Source organism: Narcine bancroftii, chromosome 5 (genome assembly GCF_036971445.1).
Source record: "Narcine bancroftii isolate sNarBan1 chromosome 5, sNarBan1.hap1, whole genome shotgun sequence".
In the NCBI taxonomy this organism is placed as follows: Eukaryota; Metazoa; Chordata; class Chondrichthyes; order Torpediniformes; family Narcinidae; genus Narcine; species Narcine bancroftii.
This window is the reverse complement of record NC_091473.1, coordinates 244,467,906-244,488,526: the sequence shown is the minus strand read 5'-3', so window position 1 is coordinate 244,488,526 and position 20,621 is coordinate 244,467,906. Positions and strand designations below refer to the sequence as shown.

Here is a 20,621-nt window from a genome sequence, read left to right as displayed (position 1 = left end):
CTCACCAGAGATTTGTAGGACTGCAACATGACATCTCGACTCAATCCCCTGATTGATGAAGCACAGTATCCTATAAGCCTTCTTAACCATCCTATCAACGGGCAACCTTGAGAGATCTATGCATTTGGACCCCAAGTCCTTTCTCTGCAGGCATTAAAGTAGAAATCCACAGCCAGGATATTTAGTGGTGACATTCAAGGTAGGAGGATGATGTTTCCCTTGACTATTCTATCTAGAACCAGTGATCAGAGTCTCAAAGAAAATGCCTTACAGGATTAGACAAGAAGAACTTTCTCAACCTAAACGTAGTGAATCTTCTGGCATTCTCTACCCAAGGAGGCTCTGTTACAGACCTGATAGATTTTTAATCGAAGGTTTATAGTTGAGTGCAAGAAACTGGTGCCGAGGTAAATATTCATTCATGATCTTACTATTTCTAATTCAGCGCGGTATCAGGCACTTCCATCCAATGCCAATGAATTGGCACTCCCAATTCATCTATTAGCCCCATATGATTTGAGGGGTAACTTGAAATTGGAGCACCCAGAAGAAACCCATGCAGACACAGGGAGAATGCACAAACCCATTGCAGATGGCATTGAATACGAACCCCCCAGATCACTGGCGCTGTATTAGCATTGCGCTAACCGCTACATTAATCGTGCTGCCCTCAATTACTGAATGGCAGAGCTGCACAAGGAATTTACTCTTGTTTCAGGTTCTTATGTCCTTATGGAACAGCAAGCGATTTACCAGTGCGAGGAAAATCGTGAAATCAATATTTGAGATGGAAAATGGATTGGTGGCATTAAGGACAAAATGGAGTGGATTTCTTCATAATCATATAGTCCAGTGGTGGCCAACCTTTTTATTTCTTCAGACATACAGCACAGAAACAGGCCATTTTAGCCCGTGAGTCCGTGACGCCCAATTAGCCTACACCCACGGTACGTACTCGTGGGCTGAAATGCCCTGTTACCGTACTGTATGTCTAAATTAAAAGTTTGGCTACCCCTGAATTATAGTCATATAGTTTTAACACAAAACATACAGCCTATCAAGCCCAAGTTGATTTTTTTTTAATCCAATGGTTTTAATCACCTGCCAACACTCATTCCAAACTCAATGCCAGATGCAGTAGTATCAGGAATGAATGGCTGTTATTGTTGAGAGCCCAGAAGAGGCTGGCCTGTTCTTCTTACAACAGAGGGGGAGTTAACAGAGGCATTCAAAACTGTGAAGAGTTTTGATAAGCAAATAAGGAAAATGCTGGCAGGTGTCTCAGTAAGAACATAGATTAAAAAAATAGTTAATAAAGGGGGGCTTTGGCAGAAATTAGTGAACTGAAAGGGTTCAGAAGCCAGTTTCCTCAAAAGCATGTGGGATGTCAATTTGAAAAGAAGAAATTTGCAGAGTTTGGGAAAAAAGACCCAAGGGGTCGCGGGTGCCATTTGAATTTGCCCTTATACCTCTGGCAGCTGTGATTTATGACACTGTGGAGGTAGTCTGACTTCTTCATCCACACAACATGTCCTACAACGGTGACTTGAGCACATAATCCAAGCGGATTGATATCATTATGGAGGCAACAGTGCCCTGTTAGGGGTATCCCTTTTGGATGAAGTAATAGAACTATTTAATAGAAGAACCTGGGGGTGTTTCCCCAGCCTATATTAATCCCCTGTCCAACATCAGTTAAAAACAAAATATCCAGTCATATTTCAAATTTCTGTTTCTGGTAGCATGGTGTACAAAATACAGTAAAACCCCTGATATATGACACCTGCGAGGGGTTGATAGATGCCAAATAAGTGTATTTTCTGGTTGCCCAAGACTTAACTATATAACCATATAACCATTTACAGAGCAGAAACAGGCAATGGTCCCGTTCTTCTTCTTCTTAACCAGGGTCTCAATATCTCTTGAAATCCAAGGTTCCATACACCTTCCGTACATCTTACCTGTAATCTAGTTAAATATACTTATTGAAAAGTTTCAAGGACATTTTATGATGAGAAGGAAATATATTTCCTGGTTCTGGCCCTAAATTTCCATCAAGTTTTCTAGATTTCCTGCTGTAACAAAATCAGGAAACTGGAAGACCGTGGGTGGCACATTGACACTGCAGGAATTGCAACTGTCTCACTCTTGTAATAAGCAACTAATACACCTGCATTAAGAATAAACAGTTTAAAAGACAAAAATACCATACTGTACTTACACTGAACAAACTTCACTTGCATGAATGTATAAAACTGAAATAATTTTACTTTATTTTCAGTCACATTCTTTGAAAACATTTAACCGTCACTGTATCTGCACGTTCCTCCCCCTCCACGGAGCAGCCAGAAGATAAACAATAAAATTATAGATAATTAATACCCCACCCCTCCCCCACGTTTACCAATAAAGCCTCTGACCGGGGCGACTCTCACTAAGCAGGGATAAGGAGACCCTTTAAGAGAGTCACCCCAACAGCGAGCAACATCAACCAGCTCTTCACCCTGGGCGACGTCATTGCTGTTTCACACAACTTCGGATGTCCCCCAAAGTTCCTCAACATGATTATCCAACTGCACGAAAACCAACAAGGTCGGGTCAGATATAGCAATGAGCTCTCTGAACCCTTCTCCATTAACAATGGCGTGAAGCAAGGCTGTGTTCTCGCACCAACCCTCTTTTCAATCTTCTTCAGCATGATGCTGAACCAAGCCATGAAAGACCCCAACAATGAAGACGCTGTTTACATCCGGTACCGCACGGATGGCAGTCTCTTCAATCTGAGGCGCCTGCAAGCTCACACCAAGACACAAGAGCAACTTGTCCGTGAACTACTCTTTGCAGACGATGCCGCTTTAGTTGCCCATTCAGAGCCAGCTCTTCAGCGCTTGACGTCCTGCTTTGCGGAAACTGCCAAAATGTTTGGCCTGGAAGTCAGCTTGAAGAAAACTGAGGTCCTCCATCAGCCAGCTCCCCACCATGACTATCAGCCCCCCCACATCTCCATCGGGCACACAAAACGGTCAACCAGTTTACCTATCTCGGCTGCACCATTTCATCAGATGCAAGGATCGACAATGAGATAGACAACAGACTCGCCAAGGCAAATAGCGCCTTTGGAAGACTACACAAAAGAGTCTGGAAAAACAACCAACTGAAAAACCTCACAAAGATAAGCGTATACAGAGCCGTTGTCATACCCACACTCCTGTTCGGCTCCGAATCATGGGTCCTCTACCGGCACCACCTACGGCTCCTAGAACGCTTCCACCAGCGTTGTCTCCGCTCCATCCTCAACATCCATTGGAGCGCTTTCATCCCTAACGTCGAAGTACTCGAGATGGCAGAGGTCGACAGCATCGAGACCACGCTGCTGAAGATCCAGCTGCGCTGGATGGGTCACGTCTCCAGAATGGAGGACCATCGCCTTCCCAAGATCGTGTTATATGGCGAGCTCTCCACTGGCCATCGTGACAGAGGTGCACCAAAGAAAAGGTACAAGGACTGCCTAAAGAAATCTCTTGGTGCCTGCCACATTGACCACCGCCAGTGGGCTGATAACGCCTCAAACCGTGCATCTTGGCGCCTCACAGTTTGGCGGGCAGCAACCTCCTTTGAAGAAGACCGCAGAGCCCTCCTCACTGACAAAAGGCAAAGGAGGAAAAACCCAACACCCAACCCCAACCAACCAATTTTCCCCTGCAACCGCTGCAACCGTGTCTGCCTGTCCCGCATCGGACTTGTCAGCCACAAACGAGCCTGCAGCTGACGTGGACTTTTACCCCCTCCATAAATCTTCGTCCGCGAAGCCAAGCCAAAGAAAGAAAGATTCAAACAACTGCTATGAGCAAAGCATGGCCAAGGCCCTCTGCTGGCTGAATATTTGCTCCCATCTTCACCAAAAGTTTATGTGTTACTTCAGAGAACATTTACAATTTTAAACTTACATATTATTTTATTCTTATTTATTTTAAATTTTCAATTTATCTTCCTCGATTCTTTTTTGCTGTTTGCTTAAGGCAGCCGGTTGTTTGAATTCCAGGGGTTTGAACAGCAGGGGTTTTACAGTAGATTTAAAACACAGAAATGATGGAGGAACTCAGCAGGTCTCGCAGCGTCCATAGGAGGTAAAGATATACAAGTGGTGTTTCAGGCCTCAGCCTTCTTCAAAGAATGAGTAAAAAGCAGGCAGGTGTCTGAATTAAAAGGCTGGGGAGAAGGAAAGAAGAGGGGAACTCCCCATTCCCTTGCTGACGTGTCTATCCATGGTCTCATGAGCTGCCAGACAGAGACCTCCTCCAAATTAGAGGAACACCACCTCATATTTCACCTGGGCACCCACCAACAAGATGACATTAACATCAACTTCTTCTGTTTCCTTTAGCCCCCTCCCCCACATCTCTCCTTTCCTTTCCTTTAGCTCTGACTTTCTCTTCCCTTTTCCCTCTGCCTCCTTGCACGAGTAATTGCACATGGCCAGAGTATGGATCAAGCAACCACACTTATCCAATCTCCATTGGTGTTCAGCATGTTTCCAGGAACAGAAATGTAACCGGATTACTTGTGTTTAAATGATAATGATATCAGCTGGGGAAACACTCCGAGTTTCTTCTGTTAAATAGCCTAGGGCTGGCCCCAGTTGCAATAGGAGCCAAACCCACCTCACCCCTGTCAGTTCTCACCTTTCCACTTTCCTCTGCTCTCATCCATATCCAATTAAGACCTTTTGTCTGTGGTCTGTGCTCCTCCCCCAGCCCTTTCTTTCCTTCTCCCCAACCTTTCAATTCAGGCACCTGCCTGCTCTTTACTCATACCTTGATGAAGGCTCAGGCCTGAAACGCCATTTATATACCTTTACCTTCTATGGATGCTGCGAGACCTGCTGAGTTCCTCCAGCATTTCTGTACTTCTACTACAAATCACAGCATCTGCAGACTTTCGTATTTCCCACCTTACAACACACAATAAAAGAACTTAGCTGCCTGCAACCAGGGAGTGAGATGAAATGCAAGTTTACATTTCAGGTCAGCCCCTCTATCCCTCTTCTTGCACACTCACCACCAGCGTACATCACTGCCAACATTATTGAAGAGATCCACGACACCTGGCTGTCAGTGGAATTGAAGATCTCCTTGATTTCCTTGAAGAAGACAGTGATGGCCTTGGGAAAAGCGTAGGAGAATCCAATGGAGATGAAGGATCCCAGCACTACGGCCCAGCCCCATCCACCATCCGGGGGAGTGTGGCCAGTTGCTGGAGGCATCCTTGGATCTCAATAATTGCAGGTGCTGAGGTTACTGAAAGAGAACACAGGCATTAAAAAAGTTAATGCAGCTCCGAAATAAGCCTCCAAGCAATGAATAACCTTCAAGCTAGAGGTACAGTTTGCATTCTTCCTTTCTCAAATAGCCAGGGCATGTATAATGCAGGTGAGATACAAGACGCCTCACATTTTTGGATGAAGAGCAAGAAAAGGCTTTTATTCTGATCAAATACTATTTATTGTCATGTAATAAAACAATGAAATGGAATACAGGAACAAGTGTCTAGCGGCCTGGTTTTCTCAAATCTTTTCTTCTTTGGCTTGGCTTCGCGGACGAAGATTTATGGAGAGGGTAAAAAGTCCACGTCAGCTGCAGGCTCGTTTGTGGCTGACAAGTCCGATGCGGGACAGGCAGACACGATTGCAGCGGTTGCAGGGGAAAATTGGTTGGTTGGGGTTGGGTGTTGGGTTTTTCCTCCTTTGCCTTTTGTCAGTGAGGTGGGCTCTGCGGTCTTTTTCAAAGGAGGTTGCTGCCCGCCAAACTGTGAGGCGCCAAGATGCACAGTTTGAGGCGTTATCAGCCCACTGGCGGTGGTCAATGTGGCAGGCACCAAGAGATTTCTTTAGGCAGTCCTTGTACCTTTTCTTTGGTGCACCTCTGTCACGGTGGCCAGTGGAGAGCTCGCCATATTACACGATCTTGGGAAGGCGATGGTCCTCCATTCTGGAGACGTGACCCATCCAGCGCAGCTGGATCTTCAGCAGCGTGGACTCGATGCTCAAATATTAATAAGACAAAGGACATGAGCATAGGGTGGGGGTTGCAGCCCACTCCCCTGTCTTCAATAATGGCACTGGAGAAAATAGACAGTTTCAAATTCTTGAGAGTGAACTGACCTGGATCAATCCCGTCTATGGGACAGTCAGGAAAGCGTACCTGCAGCTCAACTCCCTTGTAAGGTTGAGGACGTTCAGTGTGTCCCCCACGTCCCTTAACAACTTCTACAAGTGTGCCATCAAAAGCATTCTATCTGGAGCCATCACCTTGTGATTTGGGATTTGTTCTGCCCGAGATCTTGCCAAATTTCAGAAACTCAGAACAATACATCGACCTCCCTCCCCTTCGTCGACTCAACTTACACCTCCTGCTGCCTCAGAAGGTCAGCCAATACAATGAAGGATTCAACCCATCCGTCTTCCTGCTGGGGAGAAGGTTCAAGAGCCCAAAATCACGCACCAATAGGTTCAAAGGCAATTTCTCTGCAGCCATCAAGATCCTGAAAGAATCTCACTGATTTCTATGGTAGGGTAACTCAGACCAAATACACAGAGCCAACATACTGTTGCACCATTTGAGTTGTTTAGAAAACAAATATTGACTTATTTCCCAAAGTTTAATGGCAAACTTTCACAAATATTTACTGTTCATGTTGAATTTGAGGAATGCTGAACTCAAAGGCACTGTCTGATTCTCTTAGGAATGCTAAATAAATAACAGCCAACAATAACACGCTTCTTCATCATCTCCCAGCATCACAAGCCAAAAGGCAATGTGGTCAAATATTGAGATCCATGACTCAAGCCAGGGATGGGAAGGATAGGGAGAGGCTTAGAACTCAATGCAAAGAGTGTTTAATGCTGAGGATTACCTCATCACCTTGTATTTAGGTAGTGACTCAGCTCATGGAAGGTAAAGTAAGAAAGTCCACATAAAGGATTCAAGATTCAGTTTATTATCATAGTAATAAAACAGTGTCATATTACATGAAACCTTTTTGCCTGAGAGAGAGAGAAAAGCTAGAGGGTCACCCCCCCTTCCACCCACCCCCCCCCCCCCAGAGTATCCACAGCTACAGAGTCAAGTCCAAACCACTGGCAACCAAGCTCCAGATCCGAACATTCCAACACTGTCAGAAACCTTTCAGCGCCCTTGGCGCCTCCTTACATCCCGATTCTGAGACCTGGTACCCCTCCAGCCTGTTCAAGGTTGAACAGGTCTGAAACCTGGCGTGAGTCTCCCGACAGCAGTCTCCAGCAGCTCATAGCTTCCACGGGTTCCTCGCCTCGAGTCTCCAGCAGCTCGCCTCAAGCAGAGGTTCCCTCATACTCACTGGTCCGCTGCCACGGTCTCCGTCCCGTGGGTCATCTCCCCCGCTTCTTCCTCTCAGACAGGGGGGGTGTGATCTTCCCGTCCTCTGGTGCCCTGCTCCGGTCCTCCACCTCCCCAGAGTCTGCAGCCCCTCGCGGCTGCTACCGACTAACAGGCACTTAGGCGTGGACCCGCAGTCAAAGGATTTCAAATAAAATCACTATCGGCTCACTCACCGGACCATTCAAAGTCCGTACAGTGGATTGGACGATGGACCCCAAGGGAGCGCTGCATCTCCGCTCCCTCGCTCCTCGCGGGTCACCACCAGCCACTGCCCTGCTGCTACCGTGGCTCCGCCATGTTGAATCATATTGGCTCATACTTTACCAAATTAAAACTGTTGCTCTCATCCTCCATTATCCCAAGGATAACAAGTCTAGGTGCAAGACTGAACAGCCAGGCCAAGAGCATTCTGCAGACAAGCACTCGACCTATTGGTACTTGGGCCTTGAGTAACATGGACTAGTCCGTTGGGTGAGCCAGAGAAATCGACAAAACCTATCTCTATCTTTGCCATTTGAGAAGTTTTCTTCAAGGTTCATAACAATAAATTCTGAATCTGATGTTTCTCAACATCTCAAATATACTCATTTTAAGTTAAAGTGAAAGAGCAATTAACAAAATAATTTTATAAAACAAAAATAAATGAACGTAAAAGAGAAATGTTACCTTTTTCTCAATTTTGTTCCAGCAGAGATACTAACTGCATAGTCCCCAACATAAGATTCAAGATGACATTTATTGTCATGTACGCAAAAAGGTTTTCCTTTGTTTTCCACGTAAAGGCTCGCAGATGCAACACTGGTCCAGTATCATTATCAGGAATGAGAAGCAAGAGATCCTCCATAGAGAGCAAGCGTTCGTGGATCAAATCGTCTCTTGCATCCTGGTAACCTCCGTAGGCTCACAGCCTCCTGCCCAGTCCAGCCTGAGCCTGACCTCGAGGCATCCAAGTCACAAATTCCGGTCCCCATACTCGGTTCTCTGCAGCCTGAGTGAGAGGTGTTCAACTGCTGAACCCCCAACCCCACACCTGTGCTCGTCTGTTGCTATGGCTTCCTTTTTCTTGATGGGGACAAAGGGGGTGAAGGTGCCAGACATTGTCAGCCAGCTCCTGCTCCACGCTGTCCTACTCCATGTGAAGTGGGAAGGGAGCCAGGAAGTTGCTAGCAAGATCAGGACTTTAGATATGGGGCATTCCCTCAAACCCACAGGTGTTCACCTGTGAGAGAATTCTATCCGGAACTCCCAGCAAAGATTCGCAAGACTTGGACAATCAAGGTAAGATAACCAAAGGTTTGCTCAAAAGGCAGGACTTGAGCCCCTCACAAAAGGACGTGCGAGCCAGAGGAACTATAGGGTGCAAGCACAAAGTTCAAAAGACATTTGGACCGATATATGGACAGGAAAAATTTGGAAATGCTGTAAAATGGGAGTAGTCCAGAATGCCAACATGGTTAGCATGATCAAATTGGGCTGAAGAGCCTGTTCTATGCTGTGTCTCTGAGACAAAGCAGGGAGATCTGATAGAAGAGGGCAGCGTTGCCCGAACAAACAGTACCACTGCCACCGGACCAGAGTCACTGCACTCCATTGGGGTCCAACTGCCCAGTCCGACTGCCGTCAGCTCCACACAGGCCTGTAAATGGAGTTGACAGAGGCCTCATTTAAAATTTCTGCAGGCTCCGTGCCCGAGATGGCAGCGCCTCTGATCAGCAGCCACGAGAAGATGGGACAGTGACCATGGCAGCAGACAAGTGAGGGGTCCTGCATCTGAAGAATACACAGACAGTGGTGGTCTATTGGCGACTCGAGGCGAGGAACCACACAGGCTGCGGGTTGCTGGAGACTGCAGTCGAGGGACTCGCACCTGCTGACGGTTTGGTCTGTACTCCATGTGGCAGTGGGAGCTGCTGCAGTGCTGGAGGTGAATCCACAGACACTAGAGGCCTCTAGGGAGACTCTCATTTGATTCCAGTGCCAGAGTTGGGCATAAGCTAAACAAGCAATAGTTTAGGGTCTAACAAACTGCAGAGACCTCAAAACAACTTCAGAAGTTTGGGGCAGGGGGCGGGAAAGAGGGACTTTTAAAATGTTATGTGTACTTACTGCGTGTAGAAACATATATTTACATATCGCCCACGCAAAAATTTATATTTAGAGCTTTGTACTTATTTTATATTGTTCCGCATTGTATTTTCTGAATTTTGTATTTAATTTCAGGCCATCAGAAATTTGGAGTTTTTTCAATTCACATGTATCACTGCAGTCTATGTAATTTAAGCAGTTGTGTTCAGCTTTTGATCTACCTGTTGGGATTATAGGCTTCACCCAATAGTGCTATTGTTCATTTGTTTACAGGTTCACATCTGAGATCCGATACAGGCCAAAGAAAGTGCCAAAATGTGAGTATATCATAAAATTCAGTATAAATATTTGGTCAAATAAAGCAAATGACAAAATACTTTTGAATTGATACATGATTGATGTAGGTAAATTAAGTCTTCAATTCTTTCTTCTTTGGCTTGGCTTTATAGAGGGGTATGTCCACGTCTGCTGCAGGCTCGCTGGTGACTGACAAGTCCGATGCGGGACAGGCGGGCACGGTTGCAGCGGTTGCAAGGGCAAATTGGTTGGTTGGGATTGGATGTTGGGTTTTTCCTCCTTTGCCTTTTGTCAGTGAGGTGGGCTCTGCGGTCTTCTTCAAAGGAGGTTGCTGCCCGCCAAACTGTGAGGCGCCAAAATGCACGGTTTGAGGCGATATCAGCCCACTGGCGGTGGTCAATGTGGCAGGCACCAAGAGATTTCTTTAAGCAGTACTTGTACCTCTTCTTTGGTGCACCTCTGTCTCGGTGGCCAGTGGAGAGCTCGCCAATTACTGATGGCCCTATTGCTCAAGATGTTTATTTCAGTAATATGTTTTAGATTTTGAACGTTACCAAATGATGAATATGTATTCAGGAAATATATGTTTTCAAGTTTTGTGTCAGCGAATTTTGAGTAATGTTGCACTGTTTTGATTTCATGTCAATAACGGAATCTTGAGAATTGATAATGAAGCTTGAGAATGAACATTTAAAATTCAAGGCAGGGTCGGGAGCCACAGTGCACACAGATGTTTAGTTAACAGGCTGCAGTATAGTAAGATTCAGGAAGCAGAGTTATGATGGTCTCAAATTTTCTTGAAAGTTGCGCCAACTATTGTTGAGATTTCAATTCAGGAAACAGGAAGTTCATCTCCAAGTGACATCCAGATCCATCAGCCTCACAGTCCTCCTCTAATATTCCATTTCTCATTTTTTTTCTTTATAAATTCAATGTTTTAATATTACAATTGAGAAGAACAAACAAATATTATTCATCCACTGACTGTACAGACAAGACTAAACAATTGAACACAGAGATTATGAGTTTGCACTCATTTTTTTTTAAATTTAGGCCTACGGTACGATAACAGGTCTTTTCTGCCCATGACTCCATGCCAGACAATTACACTCAACTAGCCTACACCACCCCCCTAACCCTGGTAGGTTTTGAATGGTGGGAGAAAACAGGATCCCCCGACGGAAAACCCACGCAGACACGGGGAGAACGTACTACCTCCTTACTGACAACATGGGATTTGAGTGCCAGTCGCTGGCGCTGTAAGAACGTGGCACTAACCGTACCACCTAAGGTTCAATGGGAATAAGAGAGAGAAAGAAAAAGGGAGCAAACTGAGATGCAGAGAAAGACAAATAGAATCAGGACTATAACATGGCACACCAAGTGAGAATGACACAATTTGCAACAGCCAATAGGCAAATCTTTACCAACTCAAGGTTACAAAACAAAGCCTTAGCAATTCCAGTGACACTTACTTCCTACCGCGATTGATACCAGAGGCTCCCAAACTCTTTACTAATTCAGAGATTTTAATCTGTTCTATTTCTTCCCTCAATTAAACACTGAATAAAAACTATGTGTGTTTTAGAGCTGCACACTTTCAAACCACTAATAAACTTGCCTACTTCTACAATTGCACTATTTCTACCTAACTTCATCATGCCTCCACGACAGAAAATCCAGAGCTGAGAAGGTGGATGTTATCTGTTTCTCCACCAACTCTTTCAGTCCCCAACCACCAACCCAACCCAGTACCTCCAACCCTCCCCAGTACCCCCAACTACCAACCCTCCCCAGTACCCCCAACTTCCAACCCTCCCCAGTACCACCAACTTCCAACCCTCCCCAGTACCTCCAACCACTAACCCTCCCCAGTACCCCCAACCCTCCCGTTCCGCCAACCACCAAGCCTCCCCAGTTCCCCCAACCACCAAGCCTCCCCAGTTCCCCCAATCACCAACCCTCTCCAGTTCCCCCAGCCACCAACCCTCCCCAGTTCCCCCAGCCACCAACCCTCCCCAGTTCCCCAGCCACCAACCCTCCCCAGTTCCCCCAGCCACCAACCCTCCCCAGTTCCCCCAGCCACCTACCCTCCCCAGTTCCCCCAGCCACCTACCCTCCCCAGTTCCCCCAACCACCTACCCTCCCCAGTTCCCCCAACCACCTACCCTCCCCAGTTCCCCCAACATCCAACCCTCCCATTCCCCCAACCACCTACCTCCCCAGTCCCCCCAACCTCCAACCCTCCCCAGTTCCCCCAACCCTCCCCAGTTCCCCCAACCCTCCCCAGTTCCCCCAACCATCTACCTCCCCAGTACCTCCAACCCTCCCAGTCCTCCCACCACCAACCCTCCCCCGTTCCCCCAACCACCAACCCTCCCCCGTTCCCCCAACCACCAACCCTCCCCCGTTCCCCCAACCACCAACCCTCCCCCATTCCCCCAACCACCAACCCTCCCCGTTCCCCCCACCACCAACCCTCCCCGTTCCCCCCACCACCAACCCTCCCCGTTCCCCCCACCTCCAACCCTCCCCAGTCCCCCCACCTCCAACCCTCCCCAGGACCTCTATCCAAACCCCAATTCTCCCCAGTGACCCTACTCGTCTCCGCTGACCGATCACGATTTTCCATTAGCACGTTTCATTCCCCCGAGCATCATAAACCCCGCCGCAAATTCCCTCAACTCGTCCGACCGATCACCACCCTGCCCAGATCACCCGTTTCTGCCCCCCTCCAGCCCCCCCCCCCACTCCCCCCCAGACCCGACCACTTCCACCCGCTCCACATCGTTGCCCGAGAGCCATCCACTCCGGCCGCCTCCGCGAACGGGCACAGGGGGGCTCCTCGTCTGCGTGTGGGACCTGGGGAAGGGATCCGAGACCCGGCGGGTGAACCGACGCCCAAGTACGTACCCTTCAGTCTCTCAGTGGCCGGCGCTGGGTCTCCCACTCGAACCCCTCCGGGAGTTTGGCTTCTGCGGAGATCGTCCTTGTTCCCACTCCAAGCCCCGGAGTTTTTACACGTGGCCGGATAAGGCACCGAAACAGGAAGCTCTCAGTGTATCTGATGCAACTTAAAAAAAATTGAAAGTTGTCTGGAGTGGAAGTCGGGGTCAGCAGCGCAGCCGAGAGGTCTCACCTTCGGCGATGGCTCGCAGTCCCGTGTCCCCCAACCCACCCCGGCAGAGAGGCAAGGCTCGCTGACAAAGCGCACGGACGCACTCGGCTTCCCAGTCACAGCCACGGGACTCGCCCCAGCTCCAGGCGCTGCAGCCCTGCCAAGTCGGCGTGGAGTGAACCGAGGGACGGGCTTCTTTTTTTTTTGAGCCCGGCCGGAGGAAGTTAAAGAGCAGGAGTCACTTTTCAAACGCTCAGCCCCGAACTTCTCTCCGCGATGAGGTTGGTCTTAGAGCGGAGCCTGGCGTCAGCTTCCCCCACCCTCCCAGACTGTGCACGAACTCCTTCCCCCACCATCACAATCATCCCCATCACAAGCATTCCCCCCCCCCCATCACCTGCATTCCCCCATCACCTGCATTCCCCCCCATCACCTGCATTCCCCCCATCACCTGCATTCCCCCCATCACCTGCATTCCCCCCATCACCTGCATTCCCCCCCATCACCTGCATTCCCCCATCACCTGCATTCCACCCATCACCTGCATTCCCCCCATCACCTGCATTCCCCCCATCACCTGCATTCCCCCCATCACCTGCATTCCCCCCATCACCTACATTCCCCCATCACCTGCATTCCCCCCAACACCAGCATTCCCCATCACCTGCATTCCCCCATCACCTGCATTCCCCCCATCTCCTGCATTCCCCCCATCTCCTGCATTCCCCCCATCTCCTGCATTCCCCCCATCTCCTGCATTCCCCCCATCACCTGCATTCCCCCCAACACCAGCATTCCCCATCACCTGCATTCCCCCATCACCTGCATTCCCCCATCACCTGCATTCCCCCATCACCTGCATTCCCCCATCACCTGCATTCCCCCATCACCTGCATTCCCCCCATCACCTGCATTCCCCCCATCACCTGCATTCCCCCATGACCTGCTTTCCCCCCCATCACCTGCATTCCCCCCATCACAAACATCCCCCCCCCACTCCATTCTTGTGCTTTTTTTTTGCTGCTAGCATCTACCCTAACAGGAAATCTGGCTTCCTTCAGCATTTTTACCAGCCCAACTGACGTTCAGAGGTTAAAATAAAACTAAAACCAACTGTCTGCAGGCACCGTGGTGGAAGGAAAAACACGAGAGCTGGAGAAACTCAGCAGGTTCCTTCATGTAGCAAAGATACAGAACCGACGATTCGGACGGGAGTCCTTTGTCAAGGTGTGGATAAAGATACATCTCCTGTGGACGCTGCCAGACCAGCTGAGTTTCCTCACTGTGGGTTTTTACTACAATCCTGTTTCAATGATGTTTAAAAAAAAAAGTACCGCTTTAAACGCCCTCTTCCAAACCCTTTTCCTGTTAATTCGTGGCGGAGTAGCTAGCTGGTTGAACATTAAAAATCCTGTGAATGAGTTTGGGCTGTTTGAGAAATTCACTTTTTTTTCGACTAGAGCCATGGTTCTTAACCATCTTCTTTCCACTCACAAACCACTTTGAGTGTTCCCTATAACCAGAGGTGTTCTGTGATTAGTAAGGGATGGCTTAAGGTGATAGGTGAGTGGAAAAAAAAAGGTTGAAAACCACTGCTTTAATCGTACCTCATTGACTCGTCATGTGCCCGGTTTCATCACTCCAAAGGAAATGGACCAATGACGATTTTTCTCAAACAAAATATTTCAGTAACATTTGGGTCTAGAGCAGTGATTCTCAACCTTCCCTTCCCACTCACCTACCACCTTAAGCCATCCCTTACACAGCACTTACGGCATAGGGATTACTTAAAGTGGAATGTGACTGGAAAGAAAATGGTTGAGAACCTCTGGTGTAGTCAAAAAAAAGTGTGGGTATCAAAGATTTCATGCTCTCTCTGAGGGAGGGGAAGTCATTCTAATCTGAATATTGAAACAAGACATCACCAATTCAGGGGTCCTTCTGATCTGTGCTTCAATTATATTTTTATGTTGTTGTGGAATAGATATAGTTTGCGGATGGCATGAAGACTGGAGGTGTCATGGACAGCAAGGAAGGCTTTTAAAACTTGCACCAGGATCTCCATTGCTTATGTGAGCGAACATAAAAGACACTTTTCTCCTTTATTTGCCCCTTTGCTTCACACTTTTAAAGTTGTAATCAAACAATTCACGTTTAATGAGAGTGCACATTCCAGATTTTATTCAGTTATTTGTATAAATGGTGGTTTGACCATGTAGCAATTACAGCACTTTTTATACATAGTTCCTCCATTTCAAGGCACCATAATGTTTGGGACATTTGGCTTCACAGGTGTTTGTAATTACTTAGGTATGCTTGAGAGCGAGGCCATTTTTCAACATGAGGACTAGAGTTGTTCCAATGAATGTCAAAGAAGTCATTATTAGGCTGAAAAACATGAATAAAACTGCAAGAGACATTGCCCAAATCTTAGGATTACCAAAATTAACAGTTTGGAACATCATTAAGAAGAAAGAGTGCACTGGTACGCTCAGTAACCACAAAGGGACTACTATTCCAAGGAGGACCTTTATTGCTGGTGACAGAAGAATTTTCATCTTAAGGAAGAAAAATCCCCAACTGTACTTGCATCAGATCAGAAACAATCCTCAGTGGGCAGATGTGGAAGTGCCATTGACTACTGTCCACAGAAGATTTCAAGAACTGTATTACAGAGATAACACTGCAAGATGCAAACCACTAGTTAGCCACAGAAACGGGATGGCCAGATTACAGACATTTAAAAAAGCCTGCAGAACTCTAGACAGATGAAACCAATATTAACCTTTATCAGAGTGATGGCAAGAGCAAAGTGTGGAGGCATAAAGGAACTGCCTAAAATACAAAGCTTACCACCTTATCTAATGATAGTGTTATGGTCTGGGCATGTATAGCTGCCACAGGTTATAACAGCAGCAGTACTCATCAGATGGAGCTTCATCCTACAGCAAGACAATGATCCTATACATACTGCTGAAGCAACAAAGGAGTTTTTCAAAGCTAAAAACATGTGAATTCTTCAATGGCCAAATCAGTCATTCAATCTAAATCCAATTGAGCATACCTTCCATATGCTAAAGAGGAAACTTAAGGGAACAATTCCCCGAAACAAGCAAGAGATTTGAAAAGGCTGCAGTGGAGGACTGGCAGAGAATCACCAGAGAAGATACTCAGCACCTGGTGATGTCTGTGAATCATTTGCGTCCCCCTAAATCGGCCGTTCAGTGTCCCGGGGTAGGAATGGGGGTTTGGCTTTTCATACTTGACCACTCCTTAGTGGGACATTGAACGCTTTCACACTTGTTGGGAGCCACCCCGGGATTAGGAGCGTTCTACCGTCTACCAGTGATGGCGTGATGCATCAAGCGATGGTGGACCTGCCCTAAATCCTGATCAATGTATTATGATCTTAAATTTGAACAAAATTAATCATGCCTAATTATAACATAATTAAGCTTTATGTACAGTACAGGATGAGCCCTTCAGCCCCCGTTGTTATTACGCCAACCTCTATAAACCTTTATAAGGGACCGTGGGAAAGTGCTAGCAATAAATAGCAATAGCGGACAATTTTTAAACAGCGTGGGAAAGTTGACAGTGCTATAGCTCACAATTTATACAGCATGGGAAAGTTGGTAGCAGTATCATGTACAATTTATAAATATCATGGGGAAAAACTATGGCGGACCTGCCCTCCCAGAATGCCCTGCGGTAGAGAAAGGGCTGTGTGCATGGTTGCACTCGTGGAAGTGTCTCTCTACCACAGGGCATTCTGGGAAATCAGGTCCACAATCACTTTTTCCCAGTCTTTAAAATTGTGGGCTATAGCGCTACCAATTTTCCCATGCTGTTTAAAAATTGTCCGCTTTGCTATTTATTTTCCCCTCTCTCTCTCTCTCTCTCTCTCTCCACGTCGACTGACAACTTCCATCCTCATCTCTCTCTCCTCTCTTCTCTCTTCTCTCTCTCTCATCTCTCTCTCTCTCTCTCTTCCCCCCCCCCCCCCCCCCCCTCCCCACTGTGACTTTCCCACAGCAAAGTTTATACCTTCAGTTTAATCTTTTCCTTCAGGTTCCAAAACTTGGATCATTTCAATCCCACAATGCAATTCCCATTCCACACTTGCCTGATTACAACTCCGGTGTCTGCAGACTCCAGTGATTGTACTGGGGTCAAGGCCATCAATCCCTGGAGTGAGATGATATCATCTGACGCCAGTGATAAGACAATTTTACTTTCACACTAGACTCTTTAAAGGCCATTTGGCTTTTAATTCCTGGGACCACTTGCAAATGTGAAATGCGCTACAGACTTCTAGCAGTCATTTCATGCAAGGGATATGTAAGAAAATGCAAAACATGACTACTTTAATATACATACTATTGCTATGTCCGAAATATTATTGAGGGCACTGTAGATTCAATGGGATGATATAGGCTCCTTTTTTGCTGTATAGAAAATGGAGCTCTGTATTTCGTCATCTCAGAGAAGAGGATGATTCTGTAAAATTCTTACAGCTCGAGGTAGTACAAATCTGTAATCTAAACGATGCCTGTTGAGACATTGTGAAGCTACTGAGACCACTGAATTCCAGAACTTGTAGCCTTGATTTCAGAAATTATAGATGACAGCAAGCAGCACAGTTTAGGTCATGGCCTAGCTGTTCTTTCCTGGCTGAGATGTACTTGGCTCTGTGGGACTGAATTAATTTAAACCAATGGTTTTCAAACTTTTTCTTCCCACTCACATACCACCTTCAGTAATCCCTTACTCATCACAGAGCACCAATGGCACAGGGTGGATGTGAGTGGAAAGAAAAAGATTGAGACCACTGATTTAAACCATTGATTTGCATCTGACTGCCTTGTCAGAATCCATGGGGAACAGGTAACTGTCATTATTTATGAGGGAAATTAAGAGAAAGAAGTAAAAGCTGGTTCATTTCCCCTGGAGTCATTGTCAGTCTCAATGTGTCAACAACAAAAAGAAAACTGCTGGAGGAAGCTGGTGGGTCGATTGCATTGGAGGGGGCAAAAAAAAGTCACATTTTGGGCTGGGACACTGTATCAAGACCTGACCCGAAATAGTGACGATTTTGTTGCTTCCACAGAGGCTGCGTGTTTTGTTCAGATTCCAGAAAATGCCATAGGTGCTCTGCAGTTAGTAAAGGATTACTTAAGGTGGTCTGTGAGTGGAAAGAAAACAGTTGAGAACCACTGCCCTAGTGTCTGCAGTCCTGTCAATACTAGGCACATTCTTTTATTTGGATCAGCCCCTGCATTGTTCCCAGCACAAAGACCTCTGACAGCCTTGTGACACTCAGGGATATAACGCAGGGGAAGTGGTTGGAAACAAGCTTGGATGTCTTAGGCTAATGGATGGCCTTTGCAGAATATAGCATACATCTACGCACAGTGGAGAGTATAAGAACATGAGAAATATAACCAAGTGTCGGGCATTCTAGTCACCATCAAGGTATGGTGAAGGGCTCAAGCCCGAAACATCTTTATCTTTGCTACATGAAGGACTCTCTTTGACCTGGTGGGTTTCTCCAGCATTATGTTTTGATGTCAATCACAGTTCATGTTTTACGCATATCTTTTGGATCTCAGTTACAGTTTGCTTACTCTCTCTGACCACCCAAGATGTCTTCTCTCTCAGCCTTTTTTATAGTAGCAAGCATTGGGATCATTGAAAATGAAAATATAAATTAAGAGCAGGAGGAGGGCCATGCACAAGACTGATCCTCCATACAATAAGATCATTTGTCACCTCAAATCCATATTCCTGCTTACTTTGGTAACCTTCCACCACATTGCTTATAAAGACTCCAAATAACTGCAACAGATGCATTAAAACACACCTCTTTGAGGAAGAGAATTTTAAATGTTACATTTTAAATGTTGATATACAGCACGGTAACAGGCCCTTTCAGACCACAAGTCTGTGCTGCCAAAATGCACCCCATTGACCAACAACCCTGGTACATTTTGAAGGATGGGAGGTGTAATGGATCTGTGTTAATATTAATATCTAGGTTAATGTTAAGCTATATTTCATATAAAAATGTCTTAGCAATGTAAGTTATAGAGTTAAATGTTTTTTCTAGTGAGGGAATTGTGGGCTGGTACATGGTTACATGTATCCATTCAAATCATTCAGAAGTGAGGTCATCTTCAGGAGTAGTGATGTGGACAAGCTAGCATTATGAAGGTCACATGATTTCCAAGAAACTGGAGGTGACAACTGTTAAAGATTACAGTACATGGTCACATGGTTTCCAATAATTGAGATGATCTCATTGATGATGTCATGTCACATGATTTTGTGAAATATTTTGGCAAATTCAGACATTTTCAATCAGTTCAGAAATCAAGACCCCGTGGGTCACGCGCAGGAGTTAGACCCTTGTGAAAGACAGGGTTGAATCGCAGTAACTGGAATAGGTGGTGTTAAGTGTTACTCCTGATAAAAGGGGAATGCAGGAAAAAGTGGATTTTGAAGGGGAGACCACTTTCTGACTGCTCTTTTCAAAATAAAGAGGGCAGCCTCATCGTGTAAGAAAACTGAAGTCAGAAGATCTGAAAATTGACATCCTGGAAAGACAGGACTGCTCTTTCAAGAACAGAGAGGTGGCCTCATTTGTGCCCAGAAGATGGTCACTCTTGTTTGAAGAATCTGAAAGGAAGCTCATCAATAGACTTAAGTTTAAAGAGATCCAAAAATATAATGTTTAAAAGTGCTTCGTAATCACTTCTTAAAAGGACCCTGAAGTCAACAAAATATTTGAAACTGGACTTTAAAATTGACTTTTTCAGAATCAAGTTTAAGCTTTAATGGTTTTGGACTTTATTACACTCAGGCAGTGGGGTTAAATTTAAAGTTAAGTTTAGAGATAAGTAAGAAATGTTATTAATAGTTTCATAAAAACTGTTGTTTTGATTTTATCATTGGTGAATTTTCCACTGTTCTTTTGTTAGTACGAATAAGGTTTGTTAGTTCGTAACAAGAGGAAACCAGAGCACCTGGAGGAAGCCCACACAGACACGGGGAGAATGTACAAATTCCTTCTAGATTCAAATCCCGATCCTTGACTCTGGCACTGTAACTGCATTGCACTAACCATTACGTTAACAAATGCCGCCCTGACTATGCTAATCATGCTCCAAGGAAGTACTCCAAGATATTGAAGGATACAATCCTGGCACATGGAATTACAACAGGCTACATTGTGTACAGCACCAAAACAAGTGTCATAGAATTATAAAAATAGCACAGAATAGAAGGAAGCCAGTAACTCTCTCCCTGAGCCCAAATGGCTCATAAGTGACAGGGACCTCATAATGCCCTATTTATCTCATCCTATCACCATACCCTTCTGTTTTGTCCTCACTGTGCCCATATCTAGCATTACCGCAATTGCACTTTTTGGAGTTGAAGCTGCTAAGGCTTGTCTGTATCTTGCAACAGCCACTTTCCCTTGATCACACCATTTAAAGGCAGGCATGACTCAAATTCACATTACAGGAACATAAATCAGACAAAGATCAACACCTTGTCAAAGATGGAGGCATTACTTCAAACAAGATTAATAAGATCCAGAAACAACACCAAAACAATTTAATCTTCCTCTGCCCTCATAACACGAAAAGAAAATAAACTGCTTTTGCTTGAAATCTGAAACAAAAACAGAAAATGCTGGAAAA

The 20,621-nt window shown here is 46.0% G+C and overlaps 1 protein-coding gene across 10 annotated transcripts in view; it reads right to left on the bottom strand.

The window, feature by feature from the left end:
- Positions 1-20,621, bottom strand: part of LOC138765129 (monocarboxylate transporter 1-like) — a 61,630-nt gene that overhangs the window by 22,682 nt on the left and 18,327 nt on the right. For 3 of the 10 annotated variants that reach the window (XM_069941924.1, XM_069941925.1, XM_069941927.1), the window contains exons 2-3: positions 12,711-12,870; positions 5,059-5,297 (exon numbers count right to left, since the gene is read on the bottom strand). In XM_069941924.1, coding sequence (XP_069798025.1) covers positions 5,059-5,263 — 205 coding nt within the window. In that variant the 5' untranslated portion in view covers positions 5,264-5,297; positions 12,711-12,870. The other 7 variants (XM_069941933.1, XM_069941932.1, XM_069941929.1 and 4 more) reach the window with 6 other exon arrangements.